Source organism: Alosa sapidissima, chromosome 20 (assembly GCF_018492685.1).
Source record: "Alosa sapidissima isolate fAloSap1 chromosome 20, fAloSap1.pri, whole genome shotgun sequence".
In the NCBI taxonomy this organism is placed as follows: Eukaryota; Metazoa; Chordata; class Actinopteri; order Clupeiformes; family Clupeidae; genus Alosa; species Alosa sapidissima.
The window spans coordinates 12,718,854-12,736,761 of NC_055976.1; the positions used below are offsets into that span (position 1 = coordinate 12,718,854).

Consider the following 17,908-nt stretch of genomic DNA (forward strand, 5'->3'; position numbering starts at 1 on the left):
ACGTTTCAGATTATTTACTTAGACCGCTAAAATAGAGCCAATAGCAAAAGTAACTCAGAGAGACTACACAGTAAAAGAGAGCAACAATAAGAATATGTATGAAAAGACACCACAACAGCAGAATTTGATTTTGATGCTGCATTTATTGATTCATTATGTGACAGTCAAAGATTAAACTAAAAGAGCAGAAGGAATTTTACAGGAGGTGCATCAGAACCAGATGGTCTGGCCAGGCTGCAGGCACAGGTGGGTGGTCCACTGCACAGGTGGCTGCCTGCGATGGCTTTCCCATAGTGCACTAATACATGAAGATCTTATCATCTTACAGTCACATTACAAACACCACCCATGCTGATTCTCTAAAAGCACTTCTGTTTAATGATTTATTCTGTTTCAGCAGGTTTGAAAGGTGAGTTTAAAATAAAAAAGGTTAAGACACTCCACACAGGAGCAAAGTTATTACTTGGCACACACAAATTGGTAACATGCAGAACAGGATTTATCATTCCAAGCGCCAGCACCTAGAAAAAGACAACAGACAAAGAATGAAACAATGAAGATGAACAGAAATGGTATCCAGAAAATAGACTCAATAGATATTCTGAGCTACTAGTTTAAGAGGGCATTGGAGTACCTTTGTACATATGAACACAGGGTTCATTACTTCTCCAGTTATCAGGCTGCTTTTTGCTCCACTTGGTGTACGCAAAGCAGCTACCATCAGTCCAGTACCAGCCAGGAGCCTGCAAGCACAAATACAAACTGTTTTGTCTTCACCTCAAAATGAATTAGGACATTTAGCCATTGGTGCTCACCCTTAGAGATTGAAATCATACTGCAGTAGTGAGTATAAAACAGGCAACACTCCCCCATTTACTGAATTAGAAATTACAGTAGAAAAAAACAGAGGCGCACTCAAGGGCTTGATCCTAATACAATTTGTATTGAGAGCCGAGGTTTTTACAATGAGTCTAAGGACAAAAAACTAGGAAACTATCAATGTCTCCATTAAGCCTGAAACATTTGTTTCCTAGTTTTTTGTCCTTAGACTCATTGTAAAAACCTCGGCTCTCAATACAAATTGTATTAGTATCAAGCCCTTGAGTGCGCCTCTTTTTTTTTTTCTACTGTAATACTCAACTTTTGGAGTTCACACACCAGGCAAAACATTACAAACTTAAGGCGCAGACGCCGATTCGCCATTGTTCCTGAATTAGAAATTTGACAGACTGCAGTTATTTACCCCACAGGATCTCCCAGCTCCAATCCAGATCCTATGTTTGTTTCCTGCAAAGTTGCGAACAAATTGTGCCTCCCCACTGTTGTGTATGGATGCAAGATGCCCTCCCTGGCTTACACAGTACACCTGAAAGTAAACAGGCATTCAGATAGACGGCACAGAACAGGACAAGAAACATTCAAATAGAACTGAAATTAAGAGATGTGACAGGCTATTAAATTCATCCCACAAAGTAATGACAAAACAAATGTGCCATTCAGATAAAGAGAAACAAAAATGCTCATCCTTAAATAAGAATTATTTAATTACCTCTGCCTCAGACCAATTTTTATGTTTTGTGACAAGCCTAAAGCAACGACCTCCATAGGCTTTCCATCCAGGCTGACACGCATTGCGTTTCTCCTCAACTTTCAGCTCTGAGAACAAGAAAAGTGAACTAGATTGATATGACCGCATATTCTCTCAATTACAGAGAAATTCCCTAGTGAACTAAAGAGAAAGCTAGTCTTGGTGAACCCAGATAAACGTGTCAGCAAATTAGTTTTGTTTTTTTGCAGGCCTGTCTGCAGAATTTTTTGTCCTGTTGTCACAATAACTTATGATGCTATATTTATTATGAATGGTTTTAACTATGGAAAAAGTGATACATTGTAATTCCTCCTGTAGACTTAGAGAGCCATTCACTTTCAAAACCTCAAAACTGTTGATTGATAATAGGATTGCTTAATAGAAAGTAAATGTAAATCAGGTTTATAGGCCAAGTATACTTGTGTACAAGGAATTTGATCTCTGCATTTATCCCATCCGTGAATTACTGAACAGACAGAGCACACAGTGAACACACAGTGAGGTGAAGCACACACAAACCCGGAGCAGTAAGAGGTTAGGTGCCTTGCTCAACGGCACTTCAACTGTGGATGTGGGCATGGGAGAGCAGTGCTCAACCACTTCCCCCCACCCACATTTTTCCTACTGGTCGGGGATCGAACCGGCGACCCTTCAGTTCCAAGCCCGAAGCCCTAACCAGTAGTCACAGCTGCCAACTTTTACATTTTCTTTTTACATAGCATTTCCTACCTGTTGCTATGCTCAGTGCAAACATTGCATAGAGAAGAGAGAGAACGGGCAGAATCGCCATGGCACTTAATTCTTCTGAAACACACACATACAAACTCAATGACACAGCAGTGTACAATTTCAAAAATGCTTGAAGTGAGATGTTAAAGGGTAAAAGCAGCATCTGTGGTTTGATACTCACCTGTTGATGAGGTGATCTCTGAGAGACTCTGCGAGATTGAATGAAGATGAGAACAGCACAGCAGAAGCTTTTATAGCCAGTTTGAACCAGACTATCAAGTTGGACAGTAATTTCCCACATATTAGCAAATGAAAGGGGAAAAAACAGTGTATTGACCACGCCTATAACCACATCTAAAACCACGTCTTGCAAAATAAAACACGACAGAAACTGTCGTGAAAAAATCGTTTGTTGCTAATTGTGTTTCTCAGCAAAAGCCACGATGAAACGGTAACAAATATATGTAGGCCAGACTAAAGATTCATATCGTGGGAAGTTTATTTTTTAATTTTGGCAAGTAACCGTGTATTAAGTGGGATAATGTATAGACCGCCGGTCATTATCGGGAAATATTCAAATTTATATCCCGGGTCTCAGGAGGTTAAGTGAATTCCATATTAATAAATCTTGTTTATATTTGTACTGGAATCACGTCTCTGTCGTTACTTATCTTATCTGTGTGTCTTATCAAGTATACTTGGGTTTACAACATATCTTGGTGTGAAAGGCCCCAAGTGGCGTAGTCGTGCACTTAAGTTGAGCCTATATGTACAGTTGGTCACACAAGCACAAACACAAACTTTTTTATCTTCACTTCAAAATGAATTAGGACACTGAGCCATTGGTGCTCACCCTTAGAGATTGAAATCATCTCTGTTTGTTTCCTGCAAAAATTGTGAACAAACATTGCCTCCCCACTGTTGTGAATGGATGCAACATGCTCTTCCTGGCTTGTACAGTACACCTGAAGATAAACAGGCATTCAGATAGACGGCACAGAACAGAACATTCAAATAGAACTGAAATTAAGAGATGTGTCCGGCTATTAAATTCAGCCCATAAAGTAATGACAAAACAAATGTGCCATTCAGATAAAGAGAAACAAAAATGCTCGTCCTTAAATAAGAATTATTTAATTACCTCTGCCACAGACCAATTTTTAGGTTGTGTGAAAAGCCTAAAGCAGCGACCTCCATAGGCTTTCCATGCCATGGGTAAATTTAACCTTGGCACTCGTTTTGATGTGAAAGAACTGTGGCATTTTGAAACAGTAGGTTATGTGCATGTGTGACCTGCAAACTACATGTACAAGATGAGCAGATTCCTTCATCAGTTCAACTCATATTTAATCATAAATTATAACATTACATTGGAGGAAGCAAAGAGATGTGAGAGTGAGAAAAGGCACATGTAGTATGAGATTGTATGAGATCTGTTAAACTTATGTGACGCTTCTGTACATAGAGCCTTGTAGATACAATGTATATCTAGGTCACATTCTCAACTACCGGTACCCAATTATGTCAACAACCAGGAAGTTTGAAACCTTCATTGCCAGATAGAAGTCATATTCCTGGCAATGAATGTGTGACATGCCATGTCCATGAACTATACATGCATTCCTCCTTGTTGCTCTACAGTGTCACAATAACCTGTATTGTTCCAAGAACAGAAGTAACTTCCTGCAAACAAACACAAAAGCACAGTTAACCGTATGAAACATACTAATTTTATTTCTTATTTTTTATTTATACTATTGTTGTAAACTTATTGTTGTTTTACAATCATTTTATTGTTGTAGTTGGTTCACTAGCATGGTATTGTCAGAATGTGTATAAATAATACCAATAGCATCTTACCTCTCAACCAAACTAAGTAATGCACTAGTTAATTTGATCAGAATTAGCACACCAGTGCACTTGTGCACATCATTTACCTTTTAGAAAGGTGCATGCACTGCATGAATGCAGAAGCTGAAAAGGAAGTGGCAAATTAATAAAGAGCAAACAGGCTCAGCAGTCATGACCTCAGAGATGCGCCACATCGGAGCCCCCGAGAGCAAATATAGCCTCAGTTTTACACATAGATTTGCTCTAAAGTCACCAAGTCAGTCAACATCCTTTCATGTTTGAGGTTAACAATATAACTGAAATAAAAGTGACCAATTAGGCAATGCTATGGTGTGATGATTATTATATTCTTGTTCAATTTCTCCACTATGACTGCTTAACTACTGCTGCTATTTCATTTGACAGACAGTTGAGATATTCCCTGTTTTCTTCCATTTCCTTAAATGGCCACTAGAGGGCAGTAGAAAGCTAATTGTGGCACAAACATGGGTCTCCATAGTTCCCACTTCTCAGGAACGTGGCTGCTCAAGTCAAGTCAAGTCAAGTCGGCTTTTATTGTCAATTTCTTTACATGCACTGGTCATACAAAGAATTGAAATTTCGTTTCTTACTTTCCCATGCTTTAAATACAGACATAGACATATACATAGCCATAGACAGTAAACATTAAATTAAAGTGCAAGACTGAAATATAGAACATGTATGTATCAAAATAGAAATATAGGACATATATATATAAAATAGAGGTAGTTGTGTTGTATATTTATATAGTCTTAACAGTTACATGAAGTTTAAACTTGTGCTTGTGTGACCTGTATATTTACATTGATATGCAGTATGCAGTAATTTCAAGTATATCGTTAGGCTACGCAGTCACAGTGCAGTTCCACAGGGCGGTGTTGGGGGGGGGGGGGGGAGGGTTAGGGTAGACAGGATCCTAGTTTCCTAGGTTCCTGGCTGGCTGGTGGGTGGGGGGGGCTGTCAGTGATGGGAGAGTGGGTAGAGTGTTCAGCATCCTGATTGCTTGGTGGATGAAGCTACTTGCTAGTCTGGTGGTGCGGGAGCGGAGGCTCCTGTACCGCTTTCCAGAGGGCAGGAGGCTGAACAGTTCGTGTGCAGGGTGGGTTGTATCCTTGACAATCATTAGTGCTTTGCGGGTGAGGCGGGTGGTGTAAATGTCCTGCAGGGAGGGGAGTGGTGCTCCAATGATCCTCTTAGCTGTGTTAACAGTGCGCTGGAGGGTCTTCCTGTTCTGATCTGTGCAGCTTCCGCCCCACACTGTGATGCTGCTGGAGACGATGCTCTCGATGGTCCCTCTGTAGAATGTAGTCATGACAGGAGGCGTGGCACTTGCCTTCTTCAATTTGCGCAAGTAGAGGCGCTGCTGGGCTTTCTTCGCCAGTGATGCTGTGTTGGTGGTCCAGGAGAGGTCGTCGCTGATGTGCACCCCCAGAAATGTTGTGCTGCTCACTCTCTCCACAGCATCTCCGTCGATGGACAGTGGTGGCAGTTGTTTGTGGCCTCTCTGAAAGTTGACAACAATCTCCTTGGTCTTGCTGACATTTAGCAGGAGGTTGTTGTCTTTGCACCATTTAGCCAGCAGGTCTACTTCTTCTCTGTAGTGAGCCTCATCGCCCTTAGTGATGAGGCCCACCAGTGTTGTGTCGTCCGCAAACTTCACCAGATGGTTGGAGCTGTGAGTGGTTGTACAGTCATGTGTTAGCAGTGTGAAGAGCAGCACACACCCTTGAGGGGCCCCTGTGCTCAGGGTCAGAGTGCTTGAGGTGTTGTCCCCGACACATACTGCTTGTGGTCTCTGCAACAGGAAGTCCAGCAGCCAGTTGCAGAGGGAGGTACTGAATCCTAGCTTGTCCAGTTTGCTGATGAGTTGTTGTGGTATTATGGTATTGAATGCTGAACTGAAGTCTATGAACAGCATTCTCACATATGAGTCTTTATTGTCTAAGTGGGTGAGGGCTGGATGGAGGGCAGAGCAGATTGCATCCTCCGTGGATCGTTTGGCTCGGTATGCAAACTGGAAGGGGTCCAGGGTGGGGGGTAGGGTGGCTTTGATGTGTGACATGACTAGCCGTTCGAAGCACTTCATGATTATGGGCGTGAGTGCTACAGGACGGTAGTCATTGAAGCATGATGGTGATGATTTCTTTGGCACGGGTATGATGGTGGCAGTTTTGAAAAGTGATGGGATGACTGCTTGCTCCAGAGAGGTGTTGAAAATGTCTGTAAAAACATCCTTCAGCTCTTCTGCACAGTCCTTCAACACTCGTCCTGGTATGTTGTCTGGGCCTGCTGCTTTGCGTGGGTTAATGGTGGCTAGTGTCCTCTTCACGCTGGCAGAGGACAGGTACAGGGGTTGGTCGTGGGGGGGAGGTGGGGTTTTCTGTGGGTGAGTGTCATTTTGTGCTTCAAAACGGGCGAAAAAACTGTTCAGGTCATTTAGCAGAGAGGTGTTGTTCTCACAGCTCCGTGGCGCAGGCTTGTAGTCAGTGATGGCCTGTATGCCCTGCCATAGGCTCTGTGCATCTCTGCTGTCTTTGAAGTGTGTTGTTATTTTGTCTGTGTAATCCTTTTTTGCCTTCCTGATGCCCTGGGACAGGTTAGCCCTCGCTGTTCTTAGGCCAGCTACATCTCCAGCTCTGAAGGCTTTGTCTCTGGCCCTCAGCAGTCTGTGGACGTCTCCTGTCAGCCATGGCTTCTGGTTGGCCCGAGTGGTGATGTGTTTTATTTCTGTAACATCATCGATGCATTTGGTGATGTAGGAGGTCACAGTGTCTGTGTATTCCTCAATGTCAATGTGGTTGTTGTGGGTGGCAGCTGTTTTGAAGATATCCCAGTCTGTTGTTTCAAAGCAGTCCTGAAGTTGTGAGACGGCCCCCTCCGGCCACATTCTCACCTCCTTCAGTACCGGTTTGGTGACTTTTGCTCTTTGTCTGTATCGGGGCAGCAGCAGGATGCTAATGTGGTCTGATTGCCCGATGTGGGGGAGGGGTTTGGCTTTGTAGGCTTCTTTCTGTGGGGTGTAAACAAGGTCCAGGGTGTTTTGTCCTCTTGTTGGGAAGTTTACATGTTGGTGAAATTTTGGTAGTACAGTTTTGAGATTGGCGTGATTGAAGTCTCCAGCGATGATTGTGAAGGCATCCGGGTGTTCACTTTGTTGTTCACTGACGGCCCGATACAGCTCATTCAGTGCCATGCTCCCGTCACTGTTTTTGTTGCTGGGGGGGATGTACACCGCGACCAGCAGAATCGCGGTGAATTCCCTGGGGAGGTAGAAGGGTCGGCAGGTCAAGCTCAAGTGAGTTTGGGATATTAAGGTAGAGAACACGTTCTTTTTTGATGCCTAAGCGGAAATAGTTAGACAGCAATGAATTAAACATTTGCCTAGCCTACCATTTATTAATTATTTATTTTCTTGGCTATTTAAAATGAGGACGCCAACATAGAATAATGATTAATTAGGCCTCAGTAGCAGTCTGACAGTCAGTCATTGAATCGATGCTGAAACAAAAGTGAGAGTTTTGATGGATATGGATATGGATGTGATGGTACGGACAGCAGTCAGACTCTAGACTATACTCGCCCATTTAGGCTATTAAACCTCTACGTGACAAAGGGTATAACCTTTTGTGTTGACAACTTTAACTGGGACACTGGAAACACTCGGTGGTTTACGTAAGAACATCCTGAGTGGCGTAACATATTCCAAGCGCATTCATCAATGATTGGTCCAATAGTGTTGACCCGCCTCAACTACGCTTATTTCGCTCCTCCTATTTGCATGTGAACGAGATGTTCTCTGTTGTTCCGTCCTCTTTAGTTGGATCCTACCATGTCCGAAATAGGGGTGGACAACAAGATAAAGTGCATTTTGTTGTTTTTTTAATAGAAATATTATTAATATGGGAATGATTGTTCAATTAGATCCGCAAGCTTCAGAATACTAATTAGTCCCTTAGTCCATATACGTAGAAGGAAAAATACTCACTGTTGTTTCCATTCACAATATCTTTGGGTTACTCCCCCCCTAAACCAATGAAGTTTGAGATCACAAAAAAATGATGAAATAGCCAAGTTGCCGGTTCCGTGATGTTAGCTAACTGGCAGAATACGTCAATGCCGGTGGAATAAGACTGAAAGAGAAGCTGTGTTGGTATAATTTCATTACATTGAGAAGAAGCCTGTATGTAGTGTAGATGTTATATCAACCAAGACGGTGAGCCACTGGTAGGCTATCTATTCCAGCGTCTGGTTCCTCAGTCGGCAAGCTCATCTCCGGTCTCCGGGCAGTGCGAGGATGAATCCGGTACGACGTTGTTCGGCACTTCTTCAAAGAGACTTTACAGCATTGTGCCTGTCGTCACTGGGATCTCCGAAAACAGAGACCCCTAAAAGAGTTGCTTCGCCTTCTTCTCGACATTGCCACCAGTCGTCCGGTGGAGAAGTTCTAACCTGTCAACCGCAGGTGAAGCCAAGCGGTGCATCGTCTGTCTCAGTCAACACAAGAATAGGTACGTGACGTAGCCTATTCATTGTCAGATTGATTATTGTGTAGATCATTTTAGTATCAAGTATGCTTAAGTTGGCCTGCTACCATGGCTCTGCGCATCTCGACTGTCCTATCAGAACAATTGCATAACAGGGTCGCGTGGGTGATTCTTGCACAGGAAACAATACAGCCTACCTAAGTGTGTTTTTGAAGGTTGGCTGGGGGTTTCATCTCTCGGGCCCTCTCTGGGACAGGGTATTTCATTCACTTTGTGATTATTCGACTGTGTGCTGCTTATTTATGTGATGCAGCATTCTATGGAACAGTAGGCTAGTTTACCCAGCAGCATCATGCGAAGGATGCGTCAAAACGCATTGCAGGGTGTCTGCTTGCCCACTTCTTACGTCACGCTTACGTGTCTGTCCTGGCAGAATATAATTGAGGACATGCGGGTATTTGAAGGAACGCTGATTTTTTTTAATTGAGGCTTTATTTTATGAGAGTTCAATCCCCTACCAGCATCGGCACATCAGTCATTTATAGTAGTGTTTTTCCGTATGAAAGGTTTGAAAGAGTATGCTCGTGAATATCTCACACCAATCTTCCAATGCTGTGCTGGCGATTTGAGGTTGTAGGCCTAGCGGTTGTTGTCAGGCTACTACTATATGGTTAACGACTGTGTACACAAATAGTTTGTCCCAGTCCTGGCGTGAACAGTTTGTCCACAGCGTGGACATAAAACATTGTGACCAGGGTCAAGAGGGAAGGTCTTTACTTTTATGTAACAACACTTTTACTACGCCAGAGATCAATACTTCTGCAGTTAAGTAGGAGAGAGAAAGAGAGAGAGAAAGGTAAAGAGTAGGGGGCACCCTTGTGGTTTAATTTAGCACAGTAAAACTGCACAAGGACGAGAAGAGCACTCCAAGAATGTCAGAGGGGTGGTGAATGACATTTTACGAGAGGCCTAAATGCTCTGGGGGTGAGGAGATGGTGTTATGGCCGAGAGGGTTGGCTTTCCCAGAAGTGGTCACTGTCTTACTGTCTTTAATCTGCCACAACGCCGTGGCACAGTGTCCCTTCATCAGTTTTAAGGGTTTGATGAAGGGACACTGTGTTTGTTGATGTGTTTGAGATCAGGAAAAGCTATTCAAAATGCACAGAAATCTGACATTTCTGAGCAAAGCGTCTTCCTCCTTCCTACAATGCACCTTTCACCACATCAAAGAAGGTACTTTGTGCCAAAACGTTTATCGTACCTGCCCAGCCATAAATTAGAAATGACAAATTATTCACCATTGAGAAATTATTCACCGTTCTCCAGTGTGTAAAGTCCTTTCCCTTTTGTCTGTACAGTGTTTTGAACAGTGGCTCTTGATGGTCAGGATGTGAGTTCACGTAATTCATTGGGATTACGTATTAAGATTGCATAACCACATTGAGAGAGGCTTCTTTGAGCAGGAGCTTAAAAAGGGCTGTGTGGTGCGTGGGTCTCCAGAGGGAAGCTGGAGAGCATGGATGAGCATGGCTGCACTTCAGCGTTTCATCCGTGGGACCTACGCAGGTTTGGAGTGCTGACTGCAAACAGCCCGCCTGGAATGCTGGTGTCACATGAGGTTGTGTGGGTGATAATGCTGCAAGATGTAGTCGAGTAAATGACCTCCAGTCATTTTAACATGCATGCACTGACCTCAGAAGCTGTCAGAAGCGAATGTCCACTTTTGCAGTTTGCGTACTGGTATAAAATACTGTAGGTGTGTGACTTGAACACTGAAATGTGAGTTGAGTGTCACCGCTAAAAGCATTATTGGTCTCCATGGTTCTGCCTTATTCTCTTGCCCTGCCTGCCCTTTCACTTTTTTCTCTGTCTGCCACTTTTGAGAGGAGGCAGGGAAGGGTTTCGACAGTATGAGGGCAAATTAGCTTATTGAGTTACATTCCAGTCTATTGAGGCAAGGCCTCCCTTCTCGTAGATTGAATAACTCCTAGCAACATGGCTCTTTCAGACAATTCAGTCAGCGGTTGAATAGACCGTGTGTTAGTTTGTCTCTCCTAATATGAGTACACATATCTGTGTGCGGCATGCGTATGTGTATGTGTGTGTGTGTGTGTGTGTGTGTGTGTGTGTGTGTGTGTGTGTGACTTTCAAAGTGACCCATTATGCCAAGCAAATGGGGGAGGTGGTAGACACACTAGTCTATTCAAGAATCCTCTGAAACACACAAACACACGTACACACACACACACACACACACACACACACACACAGAGAGAGAGAGAGAGAGTCACATTCGGCGTGGTCTGGAATTCTCTGCCACGTCAGAACTGAAAAGGCTGGATGGGGTGGTCAGGCCGTGTCTCTTTAGCTTCTGTGCCCCGCGCTGCCCCTCACTGCAGACAACACCTCTGGACCTGACTGAGCAACAGCCACATCCACAACTACAGACACGGAACAGAGAAACTGACCATCAGGTGAGAGAGATGGACGAGAGGAGAAGGAGGGGGAGAGAGAGAGAGAGAGAGTTGAAAAAAAAAACAAATGTAGGGCAGGAATGTAGAGGTTGGTGGGAGATAACAGGAATCTTCACAGATAGGGAATCAGAAGAGTCAATATAAAATGGTGGAGAGAAAAATGAGAGAGAAGAGGGACACGCAGTGAACCTGGTATATGGCTGTAGAGGAGATAACATGATGGAGCAGGAAGGAATTGCGAAAGAGGGAGAGAGAGGAGAGACAAAGAGAGAGAGAGAGAGAGAGAGAGAGAGAGAATAGTTTGGACAGATACACAGTCACAGTGATCAGAGCTTCGTGAGGTGTCTAGTTGTGTTGCCTCAGCAACTCCTGTGAGACCTACCTGTAACGGAAGACTGAAGAGGACAGGAGGAGAGACAGAAGAGAAGGAACAAAGGCTGAGAGCAGACAATACATTCAATACCAAAACGAGAAGACAGAGTGAGTTGGTGTGTGTGTGTGTGTGTGTGTGAGTGTGTGTGAGAGAGAGAGAGAGAGCGATAGAAAGGAAGAGAGAGAGGGAGAGATAAATGAGGAGAGAAAGAAGTGGAAATGTCTACGTGTGAAAGGCCCATATGTGTATTACCATGTATTACCGGTAATATCTGGGAGTGATTTATGAGTCAAGCTTACTGTTTACAACAAGGAGGGGCAACTTTCTGTCTTGTCACTCATGTCTAGTTGAGTCACCTCCTCTGACTCATTCGGTGTCTACAACCATGTGGCGCAGTCTCACCATGAGGTTTCTGTTGGGTGAGTTAGTTTGCCTCAATAGATAGCAGTCTCTGGGCTTGAAACTGCATCTCCATAATGGGGATTAACTAGAGTAACGTGATGGAGGTATGACTGGCATGAACTGGGCCATAATCAGAGAGCAAGGCGAGGGCCATTTGAATGGCCTCAGCTGTCTTCCATTCTTCATGAATGACATTCGACGGTTTGATGTTATTCCTCCGTTTGTTTACAATGTTCTAATCTGTTGAGATGCACCTCTATTGACCACACACGAACACTGATAAGATGTTTTGTGAAAGTGTGTGTGCATAAGCTATATTTTGTGATAGTCATGTAACACATACAGACGCAGATACAAATGTATGGATCTTTTATCTTATCATGAAGTTGCTAACTGATAGATGTAGAAACAAAGTATATGCTTATCAAATACACAGCAGGCCATTAACACTATAGTGTTATGCTGCTTACTCTTGCATTCCATGTTATAAGTTACTCTGAAGCTGTGCAGGAAATTACTTCTATACACTCTTGGTTAAAACATCAGGGTTTTCAGTTAGTGTGACTGTGATTCTACTCTGTTCTCAACTTAATATTAACTAGTGCTCTGTAATGTGTTGTATCCTTATGTTCTTTATGGCACTATAACTTGTAATCCTATCTAATGGTTGATGACATTTTAAGTTGTTTTATACTGTTATACGTTTTTTTATGTGCTTTGAGTTGAATTTTGGGGGAGAATTAGGTTGGTTCTCCTTTGGGGCCGAATATATCAGCCATTGTTTTAGGGATTGACCTTTTGACACCTCACATCAACTGTTCTCTGTAGAGGAAGGGTTAAACAAACACATACAATCAGCATTGCCATGGGCCACAAAATGAGGTCAAGTCCGTGATCATAAAATAACTTTCTTTTGAGATCAGTAGGTCAAGTCCACACTCTGTATTGCATCATAGTTGCATACACAAAACTTTGCAAAAAGGACCGATGAAGTAACATATATGTATATCACAAGCTAATAGAAAAACAGAAAACTCCCATCACATTAACAGTGTCTTTCAAGACATGACTCTGGCACTGGCCTAAAGCCTTAGTTGCAGTGAACTGTGCATCTCAGCTCCATGGCTCCCTCCCCTGGCCTAAAAGGGTTCTGCTGACTAAGGCAAAGTCATAAGCTGGATAGTAGACATACAGTATGGATCATATAATGTGCTGCAGACATGCCATGGCTAAATATGGCCATGGTGTGGGATTAGTAATCTGTTAATCTGGCAGCGCTACCTGACCTGGTGCCAGTAGAGAGATGGAAGAGCCACTGACATACTTTCCTCTAAACATGTGTATGTGTGTTTTCAGAGATGTGTGTGTTCAAACGTGTGTGTATGTTTGTGTTTATATAGAAATCATTGACTGGCATTGCCATGTGTTGAGAACATGTAGTATGCATGCAACCAGACAGTTAGAAGAGTTTATCACAGGCATGCAGTAAATTGTACTGTTGAAGGAAACATGAGTAGATGTGCGTGCGTGCGTGTGTGTGTTTGTGTTTAAGTGTGTGTGCGTGCATGTATGTGTGTCCCTCTCAATTTGGCACGCTGTAGGGGTGTAAGGGTACACATATTCATACCGAGCCGTTTAGGTACAGGATGTTATGTTCAATACAGATGTGTACCCAAATGTTCCAAATGCAGTCTTTAACAGTAATCAACAAAAGTGTTTTTATGTGTGGACCATGTCACAAACATTAGCCTAAGTAGTGGACCATATGTCAGTTTAGTCAATTTACGTCAAAAAAAAAAAAAAAATTCAAAATACTATCCCTGTTGTGCATCAGCAATATTTTCCATGAGTTTTAGGATAGCAGTACTACAACTTGAGCTTCTCAGCGGTTGCTGGTGTCCCAGACAGGCTCAGAGACTAAAGGGTCAGCAGGCCAAGGCCTCTGTCTCTCTCTCATACACACACACACACACACGCACACGCACGCACACACGCACGCACACACGCACACACGCGTGCAACTGAACCAGTCACACAATGAACAAAGGCCTACAGTAGTCTCCGTCACTTACTTCCAGGCAGGAGACCGGTAACTCTGCTCTCTGTTCAGTCTGTTGACGTACTCATACACATACAGTGTCAGAGTGTATCTGCTTACACTGATTGGGTGAAGAAATGGAAGTTGATGCTTTTTTATTGAGGGTGACTCGTCTTTCTTGTACAAGTGATACACTGTATGTGACTGATGTAGGAATTACAGAGAAGGTAGCCTACAATAATTGTAAGTGACATTAGCATTACAAATAATGAGTAGCGCTGTGTGTGTGTGTGTGTGTGTAGGCTTATGTTTGTGAGCACCTGTATCTCACAAGGTCAAATACTTCATTCTGCTCCTAGAGTTCTGAATGATTTTTTTTTCTAGGCATCCAAGCATGTGTGAGTGTGAATGTCACATTTGCCTTTCAACTGCAACTGAAGGTACTTCATATAATCTATACATTATGTACTGCAGTGTTTTTCAACCACTGTGCCGGGGCACACTAGTGTGCCGTGAGAGATCATCAGGTGTGCCGCAGAAAATTACCCAAATGTCACTCACTGGTCCAGAAAAGCAACTGTTGCATCAAAGAATTTATAACCACATGCTCTCATTAGTTGTATGATTGCACTGTTTGTGGTATGCAGGTATTGTACAATGGGGCCACATATCCAGTTCATAACAACAATTAAATTAGATATAGTCACCTACAAATGAAACAGAGGGCACTTATTTTATTGAGCAGGTCTTGCATAGAAGCCATAATAAGGCCATATCTGTGTATTATTTGAAATTTTAGGCTATGGTATGTTTATTTTTTTCATCACACAGGATGTTAGTGTGCCGTGGGACATTTTAAGTGTCAAAAGTGTGCCGTGGCAAAAAAAAGGTCGAAAAACACTGATGTACTGTACCCCTGACCTGTGTGTGTGTGTCTCTTCCCACAGCGGGTCCAATGGGCAGTGGGAGCAGCAGTGGGAGCAGCAGCAGTAGCCGGCTGTTCGGGACTCTGGCGCAGACGCTGAGCAGTCCCAGCATCCCACTGGCGTTGCCGGCGGCGCGGGAGGACGACGACGATGACTCGTGCGACCCCGCTGACCCAGACCTGCTGCTGCGCGAGTGCGAGGAGGCGCTGCGCAACCGGCCGGCACGCTGGCAACGAGGCTTCATGCATCCGACGCACGTGGACGTGAACCCACGCGGACCCAGCCCTGACCAACAGCCCATCCGCGTCATGCAGTGGAACATCCTGGCTCAAGGTAAGAGCTTTGCTGTCGTCTACAAATCTGCTTTCACGTTGACATTAAAGAGGGTTTTTTGTACATTATTGTAAAAAAGGCCAAATTAAATTGTTCAAGATTCCATTTATAAAAGCAATAAAAGAAGGGAGGTTTATACTTTCTATAAGTGTGTGTGTGTTACAATAGACTGTATGGAATTATGAAGTTTGTGATGCTTGTTCATGAATTGGAGTAGCCCATATTTTTACAGATGTAACATTATTTTATTATTACTGGTACACTGCATTATGTAGAGTGCTTATTCTGCAGTGTGCCAAAGTGTAGCAATGCTGTGTCTCAGTGCTTATTATTGTACTGAAAATTTAGTACAAATACGTGAAGGTATTGTTTTATTTTACAAATGTCACATTTGATAAGTTATAGAGAATACATGCATTGATTCCACACTTGTCTGTATTTCTAGTGAGTCCTGCTAGTCTTGTGTTTCTATGGTGCTGAGTGTTTCTATTGTGCTGAGTCTGATGCGTGTTGTGTGTCCAGCACTGGGCGAGGGGAAGGACGGCTTTCTGCGCTGCCCGCTGGATGCTCTGAACTGGGCCGAGCGGAAGTACCTGATCCTGGAAGAGATCCTCACCTACCAGCCGGACGTGCTGTGCCTGCAGGAGGTGGACCACTACTTCGACACCTTCCGGCCCGTGCTGTCCAGCCTGGGATACCAAAGTAGCTTCTGCCCCAAGCCCTGGTCGCCTTGCCTGGACGTGGAGAACAACAACGGCCCGGACGGCTGCGCGCTCTTCTTCCGGCGCGACCGTTTCGAGCCGCTGGCCACCAATCACCTGCGTCTGTCGGCCATGATGCTCAAGACCAACCAGGTGGCGGTGGTGACGACGCTAAGGTGCCGCGCGTCCGGTCGCCGCTTCTGCGTGGCGGTCACTCACCTGAAGGCGCGCAGTGGCTGGGAGAGCCTGCGAAGTGCGCAGGGCAGCAGCCTGCTGCAGAGCCTGTGCGCCATCACCATGGAGATGGCGGTGCAGGACGCCAGCGGCACGGTGGCGGACGAAGACGAGGCCGGCGTGCCGCTGATCGTGTGCGGCGACTTCAACGCCGAGCCGTGGGAGGACGTGTACCGGCGCTTCGCCTCTTCGCCACTGGGCCTGGACAGCGCCTACAAGCACTTGAGTGCCGACGGCCGCAGCGAGCCGCCCTACACCAGCTGGAAGATCCGGCGCTCCAGCGGCGAGAGCCGCCACACGCTTGACTACATCTGGTACTCCAGCCGCCGGTTCTGCGTCAACGGCGTCCTCGAGCTGCCCAACGAGGAGCAGATCGGCCCGGACCGCCTGCCCTCGTACCACTACCCCTCCGACCACCTGTCGCTCGTCTGTGACTTCAGCTTCTCCGAGCCCACGCAGCCCCACCGGCTGCTCTAGTCGCCCAATCAGCACTCTGAACAGATCCGAGTGATCACCGCATCCTCCCATGGAAAACAAAGGTACAGACTGCAGTGTCCCCCTCATCCTCCAATCATAGGCCTAATACAAGTTGGGACACAAGAGACCGTCTGGAGAGGTGGGAACATAGAAGAACTTTGCTGAGGGACTTGATGGAGGCACAAAACTATCCTACAGACAAGCATCATCTTTTCTTGTTGTCTTAAAACATGGCACATGTTTTTTTTAAGGACATGCAGTATTGTCTATCACTGTGTTTTACATGTCTGTTAAACTAAGTGAGCATGTGTGTGTGAGAGTAAGATTGTGAGCGAGCGCAAGAAAGACAAACGGTCCTAATAAGTTCATTTGGATAATAATATGTATAATATGCATTCAAACTGTCCACAATGACATATGAAAATATGAGGTACTGAATTGCAAACAGATAATAGTATTGGTGTGCAATAAGTGTTACTTCAATGGAGAGGATTTATATCCCCTTATCGTGGCACTATTCCTCAACTTTCTGTTATCACAAGGCTGCTGTTTTCAGAAAAGCTAGTTATATCCAAACAGGTTTTAGAGTAGAGCTCTTGTCTTATCTTCTAGGGTCACATTTTTGTTTTGGACGGTTTTAGATTTTCTGTTTTGTTTATTATATAGAAGGAAAGCATAGAGGTGAAGTTCCTGAGCTAAAATGACAAAAATAAATATAACTGCAGAAATCCTACCTCTTTTCGAACAGTCCTAGTGAAAAGGTAGTAAAGTAGGTTATTAATAGGTTTTTTAGACCTGACTGCTCTCAGCACTGTTAAGTTGTCCTCTATTCTGGATAACACAAACAGGTGTAGTTTGTCAGTTGTGCCTTTTAAGCTATTCTAGTCGCACAATGAAATTGAATTGATTTAAATGAACTGAAATGACTTAATATTACCTTGTAATTTATATCTTTAATTTATGTTAGCATTTTTTTTATTCTGTTTACTAATTAACATTGTTAACGTGCAGACTAAGTTGTCATGTGAGATGTTGATGTACATTCTGTGTAATGCTGTATGGTGACAACACTGGGATGCTCCATGAGCAAACTTTTATCACAAACAACTACAGGCACTGCTGTGGTTATACTTAATGACAAAAGCAAATAATAAATTGCATCTCAACAAATGCTGCATCAGTAGTCTCAAGGTTTGTTTGTCCTTTAATACAGAATTGACCCTGTTCTACTTAATATAATGTTGTGAATTCACCTGCCAAGACCTAGCATTTGTTAA

The 17,908-nt window shown here is 44.0% G+C and overlaps 2 protein-coding genes and 1 long non-coding RNA gene across 4 annotated transcripts; 1 reads left to right on the forward strand and 2 right to left on the reverse strand.

Moving 5' to 3' along the window:
- Positions 1–129: 129 nt before the first annotated feature.
- Positions 130–2,673, reverse strand: LOC121694049 (C-type lectin mannose-binding isoform-like). Its single transcript, XM_042073968.1, has 6 exons — positions 2,499–2,673; positions 2,318–2,392; positions 1,550–1,656; positions 1,244–1,366; positions 635–743; positions 130–521 (listed from the first exon to the last, which is right to left on the reverse strand). The coding sequence occupies exons 2-6, from the start codon at positions 2,376–2,378 to the stop codon at positions 460–462; spliced, it is 462 nt and encodes a 153-aa protein (XP_041929902.1). The 5' UTR covers positions 2,379–2,392; positions 2,499–2,673; the 3' UTR covers positions 130–459.
- A 281-nt stretch (positions 2,674–2,954) lies between these two features.
- Positions 2,955–4,697, reverse strand: LOC121694050. Its single transcript, XR_006025657.1, has 2 exons — positions 3,971–4,697; positions 2,955–3,282 (listed from the first exon to the last, which is right to left on the reverse strand). It is a non-coding gene; the product is annotated as an uncharacterized LOC121694050 (long non-coding RNA).
- Positions 4,698–7,480: 2,783 nt separating this feature from the next.
- On the forward strand, positions 7,481–17,821 carry nocta (nocturnin a). Of its 2 annotated transcripts, none has more exons than XM_042073966.1 (3): positions 7,481–8,697; positions 14,908–15,219; positions 15,742–17,821. In XM_042073966.1, exons 1-3 carry the CDS (start codon positions 8,484–8,486, stop codon positions 16,629–16,631), a joined length of 1,416 nt encoding a protein of 471 aa, XP_041929900.1. In that variant the 5' UTR covers positions 7,481–8,483; the 3' UTR covers positions 16,632–17,821. The 2 variants fall into 2 exon arrangements, with proteins under 2 accessions (XP_041929900.1, XP_041929901.1); XM_042073967.1 differs by lacking the exon at positions 7,481–8,697 and adding an exon at positions 8,718–11,627.
- Positions 17,822–17,908: the final 87 nt, after the last annotated feature.

Excerpts from the sequence above, each read along its gene's own strand:
- nocta (XM_042073966.1), top strand. The coding sequence starts at position 8,484 with ATGAATCCGGTACGACGTTGTTCGGCACTTCTTCAAAGAGACTTTACA. Across the intron at positions 8,698-14,907 it reads CTCAGTCAACACAAGAATAG|CGGGTCCAATGGGCAGTGGG; the intron begins GTACGTGACGTA and ends CTCTTCCCACAG. Across the intron at positions 15,220-15,741 it reads GTGGAACATCCTGGCTCAAG|CACTGGGCGAGGGGAAGGAC; the intron begins GTAAGAGCTTTG and ends TTGTGTGTCCAG.
- LOC121694049 (XM_042073968.1), bottom strand. The coding sequence starts at position 2,378 with ATGGCGATTCTGCCCGTTCTCTCTCTTCTCTATGCAATGTTTGCACTG. Across the intron at positions 1,367-1,549 it reads AAAATTGGTCTGAGGCAGAG|GTGTACTGTGTAAGCCAGGG; the intron begins GTAATTAAATAA and ends GTTTACTTTCAG. Across the intron at positions 744-1,243 it reads GAGCTGGGAGATCCTGTGGG|GCTCCTGGCTGGTACTGGAC; the intron begins GTAAATAACTGC and ends TTGTGCTTGCAG.